Source organism: Macaca nemestrina, chromosome 9 (genome assembly GCF_043159975.1).
Source record: "Macaca nemestrina isolate mMacNem1 chromosome 9, mMacNem.hap1, whole genome shotgun sequence".
NCBI classification, from domain to species: domain Eukaryota; kingdom Metazoa; phylum Chordata; class Mammalia; order Primates; family Cercopithecidae; genus Macaca; species Macaca nemestrina.
The window spans coordinates 93,072,877-93,092,478 of NC_092133.1; the positions used below are offsets into that span (position 1 = coordinate 93,072,877).

Genomic DNA, 19,602 nt, shown 5'->3' on the forward strand with positions numbered 1-19,602 from the left:
AATTAACATTATATCATCCATTAGAATGCAGAAAAATAGAAAACTGACTAAACTGTATGAAGCATTTCCTCACAAAGCAGTTATACCCTCCTCTCCTGTGAAACACTGTATGTCCTATATTTGCTGCACATTCAGAAAACCTTAATTACTGATCATCTCTCACTTCTTTGTAAATTTTTATTTTGTAGTATTACTTAACTCGTTTGACTGAACAATCTCTATTACACAGTTCTTCAAAAAAGATGATTTATCAACGAATAAGATTTTTTAGGGATATTAACATTTTGATGTTAGTAAACTATATGTCCAACCCTTTTATATTTCAATATGCCATGACAGCATATTGGGTCTGTTTTGGCTATGTATATGTTTTAGGCATGGAAGCTTAAAAAGCTTTATTGCATATAAGTTAAGAACTGCTTTAATCATAATGATGCAGATATTCCCCAATGCAGCAATATCTTCAGAGTCAGCTCGTGACAACTTGGAGAAACATCAGAAATGTATAGGAAAAAATAATTGCCTTAATTAACCTAACATTCCCACATGCTACAGGATAAAAATCAAGGCCCACACAAGACTTGAGGAGTTCTCAGGACCGTGACAGAAAATTAATTTATACCAAAAATAACTCAGAGCCAAGGACCACCATCGTCAGCATCGCCTGAGAATTTATTAACAATGCAGAATCCCAAGTCGGCTGAATCACAGTGTGAATTGTTAACAAGGTTCTCAGCTGATTTTCTATGAAAATTTCTGGTCTATACGGACTGTATATGACAAATTATATACAGGTGTGGCTGTGCATATATGCTTACTCTCACTTATTGCAAATAGAACACAACTCTCCATGGTCAGGTGCTTCCATCCCTAATGGCTTCCCACCAGTGAGAAAGACAGGAAGAGTCAGAACACTTTTGCTGTAATTCTCTGGTACATTTTGGTACGAGAAGGTCACTTTATATTTCTCCAAATTTCTAACCATATCCGATCTTTTTGTAAAGAATCATTTCATTTTATCATCCTCCATTATATAAATCTGCTTCTTGTTCCTGCATGTACTCTCTGTACGCTCTGTCTTTCTCAGTCTTCATTTCCTCTTTAACTACTTTCTTCTTTCTTATTTTCTCATTTTCCTCAGGTCTTGGAATATTTTGAATTCAAACTAATAATTCACCTCCTTTTCAGCACCCTCAATATATTCTGTTACCAACACATGATAAGACGTATAACTTATCACCAATTCACTTCTCTTTTTTTCCATGCTTTGTATTTAGGAGGTAATTTTCTTTGGCTATTAGAGGATATCCTTCCTCATCAGTTTAGAGAAATATTTGGTCCAATGACTTTTTCAATAAAAAATGGTTCTTACCTTCTAATTTTCCACTTATCGTGTGGAATTCTTTCTGAGGTGTAGCCTCGGGTAAACACACATCCTTCTGTGAAACAGTCTCATGGGCACTCTGTTAAAAGTAATATCAATAAATAATTTCAATGGAAAAATCCTAATAGTGAAAAGTACCAAAATTTCCTAATTAAAACCTTTTTAAAAAAAATTTCACTATGAAGCAGTAATCTACCTAGCACATAGATTCTCTATGAAACGTATCCTGAAAAGTATCAAAAATAACTGGGGTAACATATGCAGAGGTGAAAAGATAAAGTCTAAGCCACTGATTTTATGTTTTCATATCATGCAATACTATTATTAACAAAAATGATAATACATAGTACCTCTAAATCCCAAGAATTTTCTTCCTCTTCCTTTTGTTTGGATTCTGATGGGATCATCTGATCTACAAAAGGTTAATCACAGGTAAATTCATGAGAACATTTCTCTACTATAAATTTTAAAAACATGCAAATCTTTCATTCACGAATCTGTGGTTCTTCCTCCTTAGCCTGTATATTCTTTTTATCAATTACTATCACTACTTCTGTAGTCAATACATTAGAAATTAAATCTAAAAAGTCTGAAAATTAACATTTTATCATTGATTAGAATGCAGAAAAATAGAAAACTGACTAACTTGCACGAAGTATTTCCTCACAAAGCAGTCATACCCTCTTCTCCCGTGAAACGCTGTATGTCCTATATTTGCTGTTCATTCAGAAAACTTTTCTATTACCTATCATCTCTCATTTCTTTGTAAATTTTTATTTTGTAGTATATCTTAGCTCAATTGACTGTCAACGAATAAGATTTTTTAGGGATGTTAATTTTTGATGTTAGTAAACGATATGTCCAACACTTTTACATTTCAATATGCCATGACAGCATATCGGGCATGTTTTGGCTGTGTATATATTTTAGGTAGATAAGATTAAAAACTTTTATTGCATATAAATTAAGAATTGCTTTAATTACAATGACACAATTCTTCCCTAATGCAGCAATACCTTCAGAGTCAGGTTGTAACACCTTGGAGAAACATCAGAAATGTTTAGGAAAAAATAATTGCCTTAATTAACCTACCGTTCCCACATATTATAGGATAAAAATCAGGGCCCACACAAGACTTAAGGAGCTCTCAGGCCCTTGAGACAGAAAATGAATTTATACCAAAAATAACTCAGAGCAAGGTCCAAGGATCATCTGCATTAGCATCGTCTGAGAACTTATTAAAAATGCAGAATCCCAAGTCGGCTGAATCACAGTGTGAATTGTTAAAAAGATTTTCAGCTGATTTTCCATGAAAACTTCTGGTCTATATGGAGTGTATATGACAAATTATATGCATGTGTGGCCGTGCATATATGCTTAGTCTCACCTATTGTAAATAGAACACAGCTCTCCATGGTCATTGTTTGCATCCCTAATGGCTTCCCACCAGTGAGAAAGACAGGAAGAGTCAGAATACTTTTGCTATTATTCTCTGCTAAATTTTGGTACTAGAAGGTCACTTTACATTCTTCCCAAATTTCTAACCATACCCGATGTACTCATAAAGAATCATTTTATTTTATCAACCTCCATTATATAAACATGCTTCTTGTTCATTTATTCTCTGTACACTCTGTCTTTCTCAGTCTTCCATTTCTTGTTTTACTACTTTCTTCTTTCTTACTTTCTCATTTTCCTCAGGTCTTGGAATATCTTGAATTCAAACTAACAAATCACCTACTTTTCCGCACTCTCAATAAAGTCTGTTGCCAACATCTGATAAGACGTATAACTTTTCACCATTTCACTTCTCTTTTTTTCCGTGCTTTGCATTTAGGAAGTAATTTTCTTTGGTTATTTGAGGATATCGTTCCTCATCAGTTTAGGGAAATATTTGGTCAAATGACTCTTTAAATAAAAAATGATTCTTACCTTCTAATTTTCCACTTATCGTGTGGAATTCTTTTTGAGGCGTAGCCTTGGGTAAACACACATCCTTCTGTGAAACAGTCTCACGGTCACTCTGTTGAAAGTAATATCAATAAATAATTTCAATGGAAAAATCCTAATAATGAAAAGTACCAAAATTTCATAATTAAAATATTTTTTAAAAAAATTTCACTATGAAGCAGTAATCTACCTAGCACATAGATTCTCTATGAAGCGTATCCTGAAAAATATCAAAAATAATTGGGGTGACACATGCAGAGGTGAGAAGATAAAGTCTAAGCCTCTGATTTTATGTTTTCATATCATGCAATACTAATATTAAAAAAACATTGATAATACATAGTACCTCTAAATCCCAAGAATTTTCTTCCTCGTCCTTTTGTTTGGATTCTGATGGGATCATCTGATCTATAAAAGGTTAGTAACAGATACATTCATGAGAACATTTCTCTACTGTAAATTTTAAAAACATATACAATTCTTTCATTCATTAATCTGTGGTTTTTCCTCTGTAGCCCGTATATTCTTTTTATCGATTACAATCACTACTTTGTAGTCAATCCATTAGAATTGAAATCTAAAACGTCGGAAATTTAACATTATATCATTCACTAGAATGCAGAAAAGTAGAATGCTGACTAACTTGCACAAAGTATTTCCTCACAAAGCAGTCATACCCTCTTCTCCCATGAAACACGGTATGTCCTATATTTGCTGTTCATTGAGAACACTTTTCTATTACCTATCATCTCTCATTTCCTAGTAAATTTTTATTTTGTAGTATATCTTAGCTCGATTGACTCAGCAAATTCTATTACACAGCTCATCAAAAAAAGATGATTTATCAACAAATAACATTTTTTAGGTGTATTAACTTTTTGATGTTAGCAAACTATATGTTCAACTCTTTTACATTTCAATACCCCATGACAGCGTATTGGGTGTGTTTTGGTTGTGTATATATTTTAGAAATATAAGCTTAAAAAGCATTTATTGCATATAAGTTAAGAACTGCTTTAATTACAATGACGCAGTTCTTCCCTAATGCAGCAATATCTTCAGAGTCATCTTGTTACACCTTGGAGAAACAAAAGAAATGTATAGGAAAAAATAATTGCCTTAATTAACCTAACATTCCCACGTGCTACAGGATAAAAATAAATGCCCACAAAAGACTTGAGGAGCTCTCAGGTCCGTGACAGAAAACGAATTTATACCAAAAATAACTCAGCAAGGTCCAAGGACCACCATCGTCAGCATTGCCTGAGAATTTATTAAAAATGCAGAATCCCAAGTCGGCTGAATCACAGTGTGAATTGTTAACAAGGTTCTCAGCTGATTTTCTATGAAATCTCCTGGTCTATATGGAGTGTATCTGACAAATTATATACATGTGTGGCCGTGCATATATGCTTACTCTCACTTATTACAAATAGAACACAACTCTCCATGGTCCAGTGTTTGCATCCCTAAGGGCTTCCCACCAGTGAAAAAGACAGGAAGAGTCAGAACACTTTTGCTGTAATTCTCTGGTACATTTTGGTACGAGAAGGTCACTTTATATTTCTCCAAATTTCTAACCATACCTGATCTTCTCGTAAAGAATCATTTCATTTTATCATCCTCCATTATATAAACCTGCTTCTTATTCCTTCATGTACTCTCTGTACACTCTGTCTTTCTCAGTCTTCATTTCCTCTTTAACTACTTTTTTCTTTCTTATTTTCTCATTTCACTAAGGTCTTGGAATATCTTGAATTCAAACTAATAAATCACGTCCTTTTCAGCACTCTCAATATAGTCTGTTACCAACACCTGATAAGACGTATAACTTTTCACCATTTCACTTCTCTTTTTTTCCATGCTTTGCATTTAGGAGGTAATTTTCTTTGGCTATTAGAGGATATCCTTCCTCATCCGTTTAGAGAAATATTTGGTCAAATGACTTTTTCAATAAAAAATGGTTCTTACCTTCTAATTTTCCACTTATCGTACGGAATTCTTTTTGAGGTGTAGCCTTGGGTAAACACACATCCTTCTGTGAAACAGTCTCACGGTCACTCTGTTAAAAGTAATATCAATAAATAATTTCAGTGGAAAAATCCTAATAATGAAGAGTATCAAAATTTCCTAATTAAAATCTTTTTAAAAAAATTTCACTATGAGGCAGTAATCTACCTAGCACATAGATTTTCTATGAAGTGTATCCTGAAAAATATCAAAAATAATTGGTGTGGCATATGCAGATGTGAGAAGATAAAGTCTAAGCCTCTGATTTTATGTTTTCATATCATGCAATACTAATATTAAAAAAACATTGATAATACATAGTACCTCTAAATCCCAAGAATTTTCTTCCTCGTCCTTTTGTTTGGATTCTGATGGGATCATCTGATCTATAAAAGGTTAATAACAGATACATTCATGAGAACATTTCTCTACTATAAATTTTAAAAACATATACAATTCTTTCATTAATTAATCTGTGGTTTTCCCTCTGTAGCCCATATATTCTTTTTATCGATTACAATCACTACTTTGTAGTCAATCCATCAGAGTTGAAATCTGAGTGTCTGAAAATTAACATTATATCATTCATTAGAATGCAGAAAAATAGAAAACTGACTAACTTGCACGAAGTATTTCCTCACAAAGCAGTCATACCCTCTTCTCCCGTGAAACACTATATGTCCTATATTTGCTGTTCATTCAGAAAACTTTTCTATTACCTATCATCTCCCATTTCTTTGTAATTTTTTATTTTGTAGTATATCTTAGCTCAATTGACTCAGCAATCTCTATTATACGGTTCAACAAAAAAGATGATTTATCAACGAATAAGGTTTTTTAGGAATATTAACTTTTTGATGTTAGTAAACTATATGTCCAACCCTTTTACATTTCAATATGCCATGATAGCATATGGCGCGTGTTTTGGCTGTGTATATGTTTTAGGAATATAAGCTTAAAAATCTTTTATTGCAAATAAATTAAGAACTGCTTTAATTACAACGACACAATTCTTCCCTAATGCAGCAATACCTTCAGAGTCAGGTTGTGACACCTTGGAGAAACATCAGAAATGTATAGGAAACAGTAATTGCCTTAAGTAACCTAATGTTCCCACATATTATAGGATAAAAATCAAGGCCCACACAAGACTTGAGCTCTCAGGCCCTTGAGACAGAAAATGAATTTATACCAAAAATAACTCAGAGGAAATCCAAGGACCATCCGCATCAGTATCACCTGAGAACTTATTAAAAATGCAGAATCCCAAGTCGGCTGAATCACAGTGTGAATTGTCAACAAGGTTCTCAGCTGATTTTCTATGAAAACTTCTGGTCTATATGGAGTGTATATGACAAATTATATACATGTATGGCCGTGCATATACGCTTAGTCTCACCTATTGCAAATAGAACACAACTCTCCATGGTCCGGTGTTTGCATCCCTAATGGCTTCCCACCACTGAGAAAGACAGGAAGAGTCAGAATACTTTTGCTGTTATTCTCTAGTAAATTTCAGTACCGGAAGGTCCGTTTATATTCTTCGCAAATTTCTAACCATATCCAATCTACTCGTAAAGAATCATTTTTTTTTATTATCCTCCATTATATAACCATGCTTCCTGTTCCTTCATGTATTCTCTGCACACTGTGTCTTTCTCAGTCTTCATTTCCTCTTTTACTACTTTCTTCTTTCTTATTTTCTCATTTTCCTCAGGTCTTGGAATATCTTAAATTCAAACTAATAATTCAGCTCCTTTTCAGCACTCTCAATATAGTCTGTTACCAACACCTGATAAGATATATAACTTTTCACCATTTCACTTCTCTTTTTTTCCATGTTTTGCATTTAAGAGGCAATTTTCTTTGGTTATTAGAGGATATCCTTCCTCGTCAGTTTAGAGAAATATTTGGTCAAATGACTCTTTAAATAAAAAATGGTTCTTACCTTCTAATTTTCCACTTATCGTATGGAATTCTTTTTGAGGTGTAGCCTTGGGTAAACACACATCCTTCTGTGAAACAGTCTCACGGTCACTCTGTTAAAAGTAATATCAATAAACAATATCAATGGAAAAATCCTTATAATAAAAAGTACCAAAATTTCCTAATTAAAATCTTTTTTAAAACATTTCACTATGATGCAATAATCTACCTAGCACATAGATTAGGTATTCTGAAAGTGTATTAAGTGTATCCTGAAAATTATCAAAAGTAACTTGGGGGTGACATATGCAGAGGTGAGAAGATAAAGTCTAAGCCTCTGATTTTATGTTTTCATATCATGCAATACTAATATTAAAAAAACATTGATAATACATAGTACCTCTAAATCCCAAGAATTTTCTTCTTCGTCCTTTTGTTTGGATTCTGATGGGATCATCTGATCTATAAAAAGTTAATCACAGATACATTGATGAGAATATTTCTCTACTATAAATTTTAAAAACAAATACAAATTTTTCATTCACAAATCTGTGGTTTTTCCTCCGTAGCCCGTATACTCTTTTTATTGATTACAATCACTACTTCTATAGTCAATCCATTAGAATTGAAATCTAAAACATCTGAAAATTAACATTATATCATTTATTAGAATGCAGAAAAATAGAAATTTGACTACCTTGTATCAATTATTTCCTCACAAAGCAGTCATACCCTCTTCTCCCGTGAAACACTGTATGTCTTTTATTGGCTGTTCATTCAGAAAACTTTACCTATCATCTCTCATTCCTTTGTAAATTTTTATTATGTAGTATATCTTAGCTCGATTGCCTCAGCAGTCTTTATTACACAGTTCGTCAAAAAATATGATTTATCAACGAATAAGATTTTTTAGGGATATTAAATTTTTGATGTTAGTAAACTATATGTCCAACGTTTTTACATTTCAATACACCATGACAGCCTATTGGGCGTGTTTTGGCTTTGTTTATGTTTTAGGAAGATAAGTTAAAAATACTTTTATTGCATATAAATTAAGAACTGCTTTAATTACAAAGATACAGTTCTTCCCTAAAGCAGCAATATCTTCAGAGTTCGCTTGTGACACCTTAGAGAAACATCAGAAATGTATAGGAAACAATAATTGCCTTAAGTGATCTAACATTCCCACATGTTATAGGATAAAAATCAAGGCCCATAGAAAACTTGAGGAGCTCTCAGGCCCTTGAGACAGAAAATGAATTTACATCAAAAATAACTCAGAGCAAGGTCCAAGGACCACCAGCATCAGCATCGCCAGATAACTTATGAAAAATGCAGAATCCCAAGTTGGCTAAATCACAGTGTGAATTGTTAACAAGGTTTTCAGCTAATTTTCTATGAAAACTTCTGGTCTATACAAAGTGTATATGACAAATTATATACATGTGTGGCCGTGCATATATGCTTAGTCTCACCTACTGCATATAGAACACAGCTCTCCATGGTCAGGTGTTTCCATCCCTAATGGCTTCCCACCAGTGAGAAAGACAGGAAGTGTCAGAATTCCTTTGCTGTAATTCTCTGCTAAACTTTTGTACAAGAAGTTCAATTTATATTCTTCCCAGTTTCTAACATTACCCGATCTTCTCGTAAAGAATCACTTTATTTTATCATCCTCCATCACATAAACCTGTTTCTTGTTCCTTCATATACTCTCTGTACGCTCTGTCTTTCTCAGTCTTCATTTCCTCTTTTACTACTTTCTTCTTTCTTACTTTCTCATTTTCCTCAGGTCTTGGAATATCTTGAATTCAAACTAATAATTCACCTCCTTTTCAGCACTCTCAATATAGTCTGTTGCCTAGAGCTGATAAGATGTATAACATATCACCTTTTCACTTCTCTTTTTTTCCGTGCTTTGCATTTAGGAGGTAATTTTCTTTGGCTATTAGAGGATATCCTTCCTCATCAGTTTAGAGAAATATTTGGTCCAATGACTCTTTAAATAAAAAATGGTTCTTACCTTCTAATTTTCCACTTATCGTATGGAATTCTTTTTGAGGTGTAGCCTTGGGTAAACACACATCCTTCTGTGAAACAGTCTCACGGTCACTCTGTTAAAAGCAATATCAGTAAACAATTTCAATGGAAAAATCCTAATAATAGCAAGTATCAAAATTTCCTAATTAAAATCTTCTTCAAAAAAATTCACTATGAAGCAGTAATCTACCTAGCACATAAATTCTCTATTAAGCATAACCTGAAAAATATCAAAAATAACTTGGGGGTGACATATGCAGAGGTGAGAAAATAAAATCTAAGCCTCTGGTTTTATGTTTTCATATCATGCAATACTAATATTAAAAAAACATTGGTAATACATAGTACCTCTAAATCCCAAGAATTTTCTTCTTCATCCTTTTGTTTGGATTCTGATGGGATCATCTGATCTATAAAAGTTAAATGACAGATATATTCATGAGGACATTTCTCTACTATAAATTTTGAAAACATATATAAATCTTTCATTCACACATCTGTGGTTTTTCCTCAGTAGCCTGTATATTCTTTTTATCTATTCAATCACCACTTCTATAGTCAATCCATTAGAATTGAAATCTAAAAAGTCTGAAACTTAACATTATATCATTCATTAGATTGCAGAAAAATAGAAATTTGACAAACTTGTATGAATTATTTCTTCATAAATCAGTCATACCCTCTTCTCCCGTGAAACACTGTATGTCTTTTATTGGCTGTTCATTCAGAAAACTTTACCTATCATCTCTCATTTCTCTGTAAATTTTTATTCTGTAGTATTACTCAGCATGATTGACTCAGCAATCTCTATTACAAAGTTTTCCAAAAGAGATGATTCATCACCAAATAAGATTTCTTAGAGATATTAACTTCTTGATGTTAGTAAACTATATGTCCAACCCTTTTACATTTCAATATGCCATGACAGCGTATTGGGTGTGTTTTGACTGTGTATATGTTTTAGGAATATAAGCTTAAAAAACTTTTATTGCATATAAATTAAGAACTGCTTTAATTACAATGACACAGTTCTTCTCTAATGCAGCAATATATTCAGAGTCACCTTGTGACACCTTGGAGAAACATCAGAAATGTATAGGAAACAATAGTTGCCTTAAGTGATCTAACATTCCCACATGTTATAGGATAAAAATCAGGGCCCACACAAGACTTCAGGAGCTCTCAAACCCATGAGACAGAAAATGAATTTATATCAAAAATAACTCAGAGCAAGGTCCAAGGACCACCATCATCAGCATCACCTGAGAACTTATTAAAAATGCAGAATCCCAAGTCGGCTGAATCACAGTGTGAATTGTTAACAAAGTTCTCAGCTGATTTTCTATGAAAACTTCTGGTCTATATGGAGTGCATATGACAAATTATATACATGTGTGGCCGTGCATATATGCTTACTCTCACCTATTGCAAATAGAACACAGCTCTCCATGATCAGGTGCTTCCATCCCTAATGGCTTCCCACCAGTGAGAAAGATAGGAAAAATCAGAATACCTTTGCTGTAATTCTGTGGAATATTTTGGTACGAGAAGGTCACTTTTTATTCTTCCCAAATTTCTAACCATACCCCATCTTTTTGTAAAGAATCATTTCATTTTATCATCCTCCATTATATAAACCTGCTTCTTGTTCCTTCATGTACTCTCTGTACGCTCTACTTTCTCAGGCTTCATTTCCTCTTTTACTACTTTCTTCTTTCTTATTTTCTCATTTTCCTCAGGTCTTGGAATATCTTGAATTCAAACTAGTAATTCAACTCCTTTTCAGCGCTCTCAATATAGTCTGTTGCTAACACCTGATAAGACGTATAACTTATCACAATTCAACTTTCACTTCTCTTTTTTTCCATGCTTTGCATTTAGGAGGTAATTTTCTTTGGCTATTAGAGGATATCCTTCCTCATCAGTTTAGAGAAATATTTGGTCAAATGACATTTTCAGTAAAAAATGGTTCTTACCTTCTAATTTTCCACTTATCGTATGGAATTCTTTTTGAGGTGTAGCCTTGGGTAAACACACATCCTTCTGTGAAACAGTCTCACGGTCACTCTGTTAAAAGTAATATCAATAAATAATTTAAATGGAAAAATCCTAATAATGAAGAGTATCAAAATTTCCTTATTAAAATCTTTTTTTAAAACACAATTTCCTACTTTACAACCAATTTGACTAAAGAGCAGACACATAGAGAATCAAAACATTTTGACAGAAATCCTCATTTAACTCTCTCTACATCAAGCTTATCTTTACGTTCATGCAGCCATTAACTTGGTTACTGAGCAGGAGAAAGAAATCACATTCATGAAAAAATTCACTCTTGCATATTTCAAAAAGTATCTCTCTTAAAAATATCTAACTTATGTTGTAGTCCTCATCAAAACTAAATATGACTTTTCAAACACAATACAACACACTTGCTGCTTGCCATTATACATTTAAAATATTAAACATTTAAAATGTTAAACATTTGAAGGCCAGATTTAACATTTAAAATATTCATGATTATAGAATTATTTAGTGTTAAAAATGATGCATGTCATGAAGAGAACTTTTAGAGTCTGTCATATAATATATGCACAGAATGTTGAAAAGCTGCTTTATTTTGGTAAACAGGGGCCTAAATTCAGCAACATGTTTTTGACATATCTATGCTGACAAAAAAAGTGCCTGAATAGAATGTAAATGCACTAAGAAAAAAATTATGTTATGTTTAAATGAAAGAAACAAATATTAAAGTTTTTTTGTCTAATGACAAATCAGATAAAATCTACCTGTCTGTTGACTTCCACCCTTTGCTGTTACCACCAGGCAGCAGCTGCTTGTTTGTAAGAGGTTAGATACTTTCTATGTCTTTCCACAGCTGTGACCTTAAAATACATCACTATTATTTGACGCTCATGCTGCTGCAGCTTGACTGCCACAAAGGGACTCAAGGAGTTCTATTTGTGAAAATAATTTATATTTTTTAAAAGACTAGTCAACCAATACTCTTGTTATTATAGTCCCACCAGGTTTCCTATTCCTTAGACTTGTCTTTTTCCCGAAATGTTCCCTCAGCTCTATACTGAACAATAAAGATTATGTCAATATGTTCAAGTCCCAGCCATTAACTTTTCAGGTCCCAGCTTTTAAAATACTGCAGTTTAAACTGTCTACGAATCCAATTAGAACTTTTGTACATCTAGATAAACCACAGAATCATATATTTGCCCATAACTGGACTCAGTATAATTCTTTTGCTTTTAGACAAACGTACTTCAGATCCCATGTGAATTGCTAGTGACTTCTAAGCCTTATTTTTTATACTATGCCACACTAGCTTCTTAAATTAATCCGACAAATTAGCAGAATTTCACTATGAAGTAGTAACCTACTCAGCACATAGATTCTCTATGAAGCATATTCTGAAAAATACCAAAAATAATTTGGGGATGACATATGCAGAAGTGAGAAAATAAAGTCTAAGCCTCTGATTTTGTGTTTTCATATCATGCAATACTAATATTAAGAAAACACTGATGATACATAGTACCTCTAGATCCCAAGAATTTTCTTCATTGTCCTTTTGTTTGGATTCTGATGGGATCATCTGATCTATAAAAGGTTAATCATAGATACATCCATGAGAACATTTCTCTATTATAAATTTTCAAAACATATACAAATCTGCTTTCATTCATGAATCTGTGGTTTTTCCTCTGTAGCCCGTATATTCTTTGTGTCGATTACAATCACTACTTCTATAGTCAATCCATTAGAATTGAAATCTAAAAAGTCTGAAAATTAACATTCTATCATTCATTAGAATGCAGAAAAATAGAAATCTGACTAAATTGTATGAATTATTTCTTCACAAAGCAATCATACCCTCTTCTCCTGTGAAACACAGTATGTCCTGTATTTGCTGTTCCTTCAGAAAACTTTACCTATCATCTCTCATTTCTTTGCAAATTTTTATTTTGTAGTATTACTTAGTTTGATTGACACAGCAATCTCAAGCAATCTTAAGTAATCTAACGTTCCCACATGTCTCAGGATAAAATGAAGGCCCACACAAGACTTGCAGAGCTCTCAGGCCCATGAGACAGAAAATGAATTTATACCAAAAACAACGCCCAGTTTTCTTTATCAAAAAAAAGGACAAATTACAACTATTTGAATCAGGTTAAAGAAAAAAGCAAACATGAACAACTAAAACTTAAAAGACCGTTTCATCATTAAGGGTTCGTTTATCATTTGACATCCATCAACTGTATACCCAGTTTTAAAAAGCAAATTTGACTTGTGATCAGCATCCCCAAAGTTCACATTTCGTGCAGAGGGTCCAAGAAACTCAAATCATACTTTGGTACGCCGCCATTTTCACTCATTTTTAGAAGTGTACCCTGGATAATTTCAGAGATCTAACATGTTGCAACACCATAGCTCTAATAATCTGTGGGTCACAGGTCAAATTGTTAGTGGAATGTATGATTCCAAAAAGAAATACTTTAAATATTGTAGTTTTAATTTCTAATAACTAAAAAATCAGCAGATAAAACTAACTTAAAGACTCTGAAATCTGCATGCTTTCATTTTTATTTATTATTAATCAGCATCAAAATTGTGCAATTAACTATGGTGTAGTCATACAATGGAATTTCATAAACAACCTAATATTTAAAAAGACACTTAACTGTGCTCTTTATGGATGTCTCTAAAAATTATAATGCAGATAAAAAAAGAATTGCTGAATATTACAATATGACACTGTACAACCATGTATGCTTTAGAAGTTGAAAAATATTTTACATATTAAATATGAACTTGCACACATGTTGTAAAATGTTTAAACATGCATAAGAATAGTTTTTAAAATAGTTTAGAATATTGCTTACTTCTAGGCAATAAACGGTAGTACTATACAAAGACTCTAAAGCCAAAGGCTTCAGAATCACAGTTTCATGAAAAAGAGTGTGTTTATCAAATATTCACAAATAAATGACTAATTACTATCCTCATCTTTACAAGGGAAAGGTACCACACGCATAAACAGACACACACAGGCACACATGCAGACACATACACACAAACACACAGAGTTCGCTAATCCGAGTTACCGATTTTCTTAGGATTCTCAAAGTGACAACACCGGAAATGAGGTAATTAATGTTAAAAAACAAGTGTTATATTAATAAAAGATGCAATCCCCGAAGTAAACCATGGAATTTGAATCAAGCTTCAAAGCACTAAACAAAAATTAGACTTTCAAAATTCACCTCCTTGAATCTGTAAGAAATACAGAAGTTCAAAATAGAAAACATTACAGTTTCAGGATACAAAAGTGGAAACACTTGAGAATAAGGCTACATGTTTTTTTAAAATATTATAAATTACTGTTCTTGTAAGATTGGGTTTTCAAACACAAATACCAGTATTGGCATTATCTAGATCAAATTTTTTTCAGCAAAGTTGAAAAAAATACAGCATTGGGGATAGAAAGACTATTATCAAAATGTCCAATATTGAAATATTCGTCTTTACATAAGTTGAAATTTACCTGCCGTCAAAGGTTGTTCCTTCTTGCATTTGAAGGCTTCATTTGGAAAAGAGTTTTGTATTTCAGTGGCAGGCTAAATGGGTTTGGAAGAACAATGATTAATCAAGAATGGCTACTTCACAAAATACATAGTTAAGTCATTCAAAATGAAATTATAAAACTAAATACCTTGAAGGCAGATGACTTCTCAGGAGGCTCTAAAAAGCGAAAGAGATTTATCATCAATCATAAGTAAATATGACAAAGCCAACCACAAATGAAAACAGTGAGAGTATCTAACTGAGTCCTCTTGGTCATCTTTGAGAATGAATACTTTAGATTTGGGAAGTTTTCTTTTGGTTTATTTAGGACACACACATGACAAGAATACACTGAAGAAAATATAAATATAGGTTTCACAGATCATGCAGTTAAGACTTCAAAAGCAAGATTGTGTTTCACATGTAAAAAGAATTGATATGAGAAAATAAATGTCAAAACTGAACATGGAATGCCATACCAGGTACTTAACGAAACACACTAGAATCATTTATATTATTCTATTCATCATGTTCTTTAATACGGGCCTATCTTTGGAAAGGTACATAGTTATGATGAGAGTTCAGTTGAATGTAGAATTGACATCTCATCTGTGAAGTGTTATGAATTGATCAGCTTGGATATACACTTAGGTCATAATACTAAATATAAATATTCATTGTTTTCCATAACCATATGGTGTAATCATATGCCTATATTTCTGTATCCTCTATTTTATCCATCTGAATGCTTCTTGATCCACTCATGCAAGATGTATAAAACTCATCATGGAAATAATTTATAAGCTTTCAATATTCACATATTTATATAAAAATTAATTGCAATAGATGTATTAAACACAAATAACTTTTTATATTGTTAAGTCACCACAATATTTATTTTAAAAAGCAATCTTATTATTCAAATATAAATTCAGTAATTTTTAGTTCCCACAATTCATCTGATTTGGTGTATCATTAGTCTATAATAAATTTTTGTGGAATGGCAATTCAACACTTTCTTAAAAATAAAGTCAATGTTCTTAGTTTCAAATATATCTCATTTGAATAGCTAACATCAACAAAATATATATTTGTCATGCCTGATTGTAACAGAGAAACCTAATGAGTCACTGTGGTTCTCCCACTTCTGGTAGTCTCTGGAGTGCCCACAAACTACTTTCGGGAGTGCAAATAATCTAAATGCATCTGAAGAGAGTTCACTCAACTGTCCTTCTCAGAGGACAAAACCTGCCTACCTTCTTTCTTGTTTGTCCCCTGTTATCTGCCTAGAATGCCTCTATTAAAAAAATAAAATAAAAATAAAAAATAAACAAAACCCTCTAACTCTGTAGAATTCTTTCCATCCAACACTGTTTCAAATTTCTTTTTCCATCACTTCCTTTCTCCTTGTTTAGTGAGAGTATCTTAAATTTACAGTTTCTGCTTTTTTATCTTTTTCTTCTTCTTCTCTGGCTAAAAGCATACTCAGAAACAAAAGGAATATAATGCTTTCTCTTGACCCTGTTATGTCTTGACCATTTATTCAGTTGCTCTTCTTCCACATTTTCCCCATAAATGGCCTCTCCCCTTGCTTCTGAGAGCGAGCTCCAAGTACCACTGGTATCAGCATCGCCTGAGAACTTACTAATAGAAACTCAATTGTGCTGAATGATACTGTGTATTAATAAGGTATTCAGCTGATTTTCTAATGTTTCATAACTTTTGGTCTATACTGAGTATATATGACAAATTATATAGATGCACACCTATGCATATTTGTTAATACTCACCTATTGCAAATAAAACACAATTCTGCATGCTCAGATAATTCCATTCCTAATGCCTTCCCAGTAGTGAGAAAGACAGGAAAAGTGAGAAAACTTTAACTATAATTTTCTGACAAGTTTTGGTACTGGAAGATCATTTTATATTCTTACCATATTTCTACGCATTGTCTATCTTTTCTAGATATATATATATATATATTTCCCATCTGCATTTAATAAACCTGCTTCTTCTTCCTTCATGAACTCCCTATACTCTCTCTGTCTTCCTTAGTCTTCATTCCCTTTTTTACTCCTTTTCTCTTACTTATTTCCTGACTCTCCTCATGTCTTAGAGTATTTTGGATTCAAATAATTTGGTTTCTTTTTTTTTTTTTGTACTCTCTATATATCCTGTTGCCAACTTATACAAAGAATAAAATGTAACTTACCATTTTATTCCTCTCTTTTCAATGTTATGTATTTAGTGGGTAATTTTATTTGGCTATTAGAGTATATCAGTCTTCATGCATTTAGACAAACATATGGTTAAAAGACTTTTCAAATAAAAATGGTTCTTACCTTCTACTTCTCTATTTATATGCTTCGTTACACTTTGATAAATAGACTCAGGTGTACACACTTGAATCTTTGTAGCACTCTCAAAGAGACTCTGTTAAAAGTAGTATCAATAGATAATTTCAATTTTAAAATCAAAAGAGGCATAAAATTTCCTAATTAAACTATTTTTAAACTCAATTTCTGGCTTCAAAGGCAATTTGATTTAAGGATAGGCACATATTGAAAATCACAACATTTTGATAGAAAACCTCACATATGCTATCTAGATCAAAACTTACCAGTTATCTTCATGCAGCTATTGACTCAGTTACTGAGCATGAAAAAATAAATAATATTGACAAAAATATACACTTATCTGCATATTTCAAGAAGCAACTCACTTAAAAAATCTTACTTTATCTTCCTCACCAAAAATCAAGAAGGCACATCAAACAAAATATAATACACTTGCTACCTGCCATAACACAAGTTGGAATTCAATCAGGCTGGTGGGAAAAATATTAGAGATAGTTATAGAGATAGACACAAAGCTGCTTGGAAGACTGAGAAGTTTGCACAATTTTGGTAATAGATATGGTTGAAGGCAACCTGATCTTCACCTTTAGTTAAACAAATTAAAGTAGTCATAAAGGAAGGCTGAGTAGTTTACCTAGCTAGCTAATTTACTCATATAATCTTAAGACTAACCTTTGATGTACCACAGGTGCTTAAGGGCTTTTTACTCGGGAAGTCCACAATGTCAATTACCCTCTAATGGTGTTGACTCAAGCTTTTGTTAATTAATCTTACTGAATAATTGTGAGTCTGACTAGCTGATCAGGGCCATAGTGGCAACTGTTTACAGAACTCAGCAGGGAGTCTATAAGCCACTTGGACACTCTCAGCTGGACTGACACAGCAGAATATCTGTGTGTCAATGTACTTTATTCATCTGTCGCCGGGTCAGAGGTCTGCAAGGGACAGACTCCCTGCAGCTGGTGTTCCCTGGAAAGGAGGGCTGCCGCACATACATACTGCATTAAACATCGAAAATATTCATGATTATAGAATTATTTAGTGTTAAAAATGATGCATGGTATGAAGAGAATGTTAAGAATAAGTCATATAAAGTATACTCAGAACATTGTAGAAGCTGCTTTATTTAGGTAAACAGGGGCTTAAAATAATCAAAATGTTTTTGATAAAATGCTGACAGAAAAAGTACTTGAATAAAATGAAAAAGTACTAAGGAAAACTTATATTATGTTATGTTTAAATGAAAGCAGACAAGTATTAGAAAGTCTTTTTTTTTTTTTGTCTATGGACAAATTAGATAAAGTCGACTTGTCTACTGACATCTCATTTCTGTTACCACTGTGCAGCAGGGGCTTGGATCTAAGAGGTCAGTCACTTCCTGTGTCTTTCCACAGTTGTGACCTTGGACTACATCATTATTATTTGGTACTTATGTTGCTATAAGCATGGCTACCACAGATGGACTCAAAGAGTTCTATTTGTAAAAATAATTTCTACTTTTTAAAACACTACTCAAACAAATTGTTGTTATTACAGTCCTACTGGTTTCCTATTCTTTATGCATTATTTTCTCCTCAAATGTTCCTTCAGATCTCTACTGGACAATATACATATGTCAATTATTTCAAATCCAAAGCATTATCTTTTCATGTTTCAAGTTGTACAAAACCGCAGCTTAAACTATTTTTCTATTAATCTAATTAGAATTTTTTTACATCTAGATATACCACCAAATCATATATTTGCCCAAAGGTGGATTCAGAGTAATTCTTTAGTTTTCAGCCAAACTTTCCCTCGAACTCATGTGAATTACTGGTGAATTTTAAGCTTTATTTTTTATACTATACTAAACTCGTGTCTAAAACTAATTCTGAAAATTAGTAGAATTTCACTATCAAGCAGTAATCTACTTAGCACATAGATTTTTTTTTAAGTATTTTTTTTTTTTTTTTTTTTTTGGAGACAGAGTCTCACTCTGTCACCCAGGCTGGAGTGTGATGGTACAATCTCAACTCACTGCAACCTCCTCCTCCCGGGTTCAAGTAATTCTCCTGCCTCACCTTCCCAAGTAGCTGGGATTACAGGTATGTGCCACCGTGTCCAACTAGTTTTGTATTTTTAGTAGAGACAGGATTTCACCATATTTACCAGGCTAGTCTCGAACTCCCAAACTCAGGTGATCCTCCCACCTTGGGCCTCCCAAAGTGCTGGCATTACAGGCATGAATTACAGTGCCCAGCCAAGTGTGTTTTTAGAAATACCAGAATTTCTTCTGAGCATATGCAGTGGTAAGAAAACCAAGTCAAAGCCTCTGATTTTGTATTTTCACATCACTCAATATTAACATTTTTGGAG

The 19,602-nt window shown here is 32.9% G+C and overlaps 1 protein-coding gene and 1 long non-coding RNA gene across 2 annotated transcripts in view; both read right to left on the minus strand.

The window, feature by feature from the left end:
• LOC105470745 (ankyrin repeat domain-containing protein 30B-like) overlaps positions 1-19,602 on the minus strand; it is a 135,891-nt gene that overhangs the window by 71,433 nt on the left and 44,856 nt on the right. Inside the window, exons 18-24 of the mRNA XM_071068728.1 lie at positions 17,233-17,323; positions 15,036-15,064; positions 14,868-14,940; positions 12,861-12,922; positions 11,287-11,377; positions 3,681-3,742; positions 3,317-3,407 (exon numbers count right to left, since the gene is read on the minus strand). Of these exons, the coding sequence (XP_070924829.1) occupies positions 3,317-3,407; positions 3,681-3,742; positions 11,287-11,377; positions 12,861-12,922; positions 14,868-14,940; positions 15,036-15,064; positions 17,233-17,323 (499 nt within the window). The remainder of the gene's footprint in view (positions 1-3,316; positions 3,408-3,680; positions 3,743-11,286; positions 11,378-12,860; positions 12,923-14,867; positions 14,941-15,035; positions 15,065-17,232; positions 17,324-19,602) is intronic.
• On the minus strand, positions 4,487-9,799 carry LOC139356337 (uncharacterized). The gene is made up of 4 exons (XR_011608035.1): positions 9,659-9,799; positions 9,294-9,384; positions 5,669-7,732; positions 4,487-5,396 (listed from the first exon to the last, which is right to left on the minus strand). It is a non-coding gene; the product is annotated as an uncharacterized lncRNA (long non-coding RNA).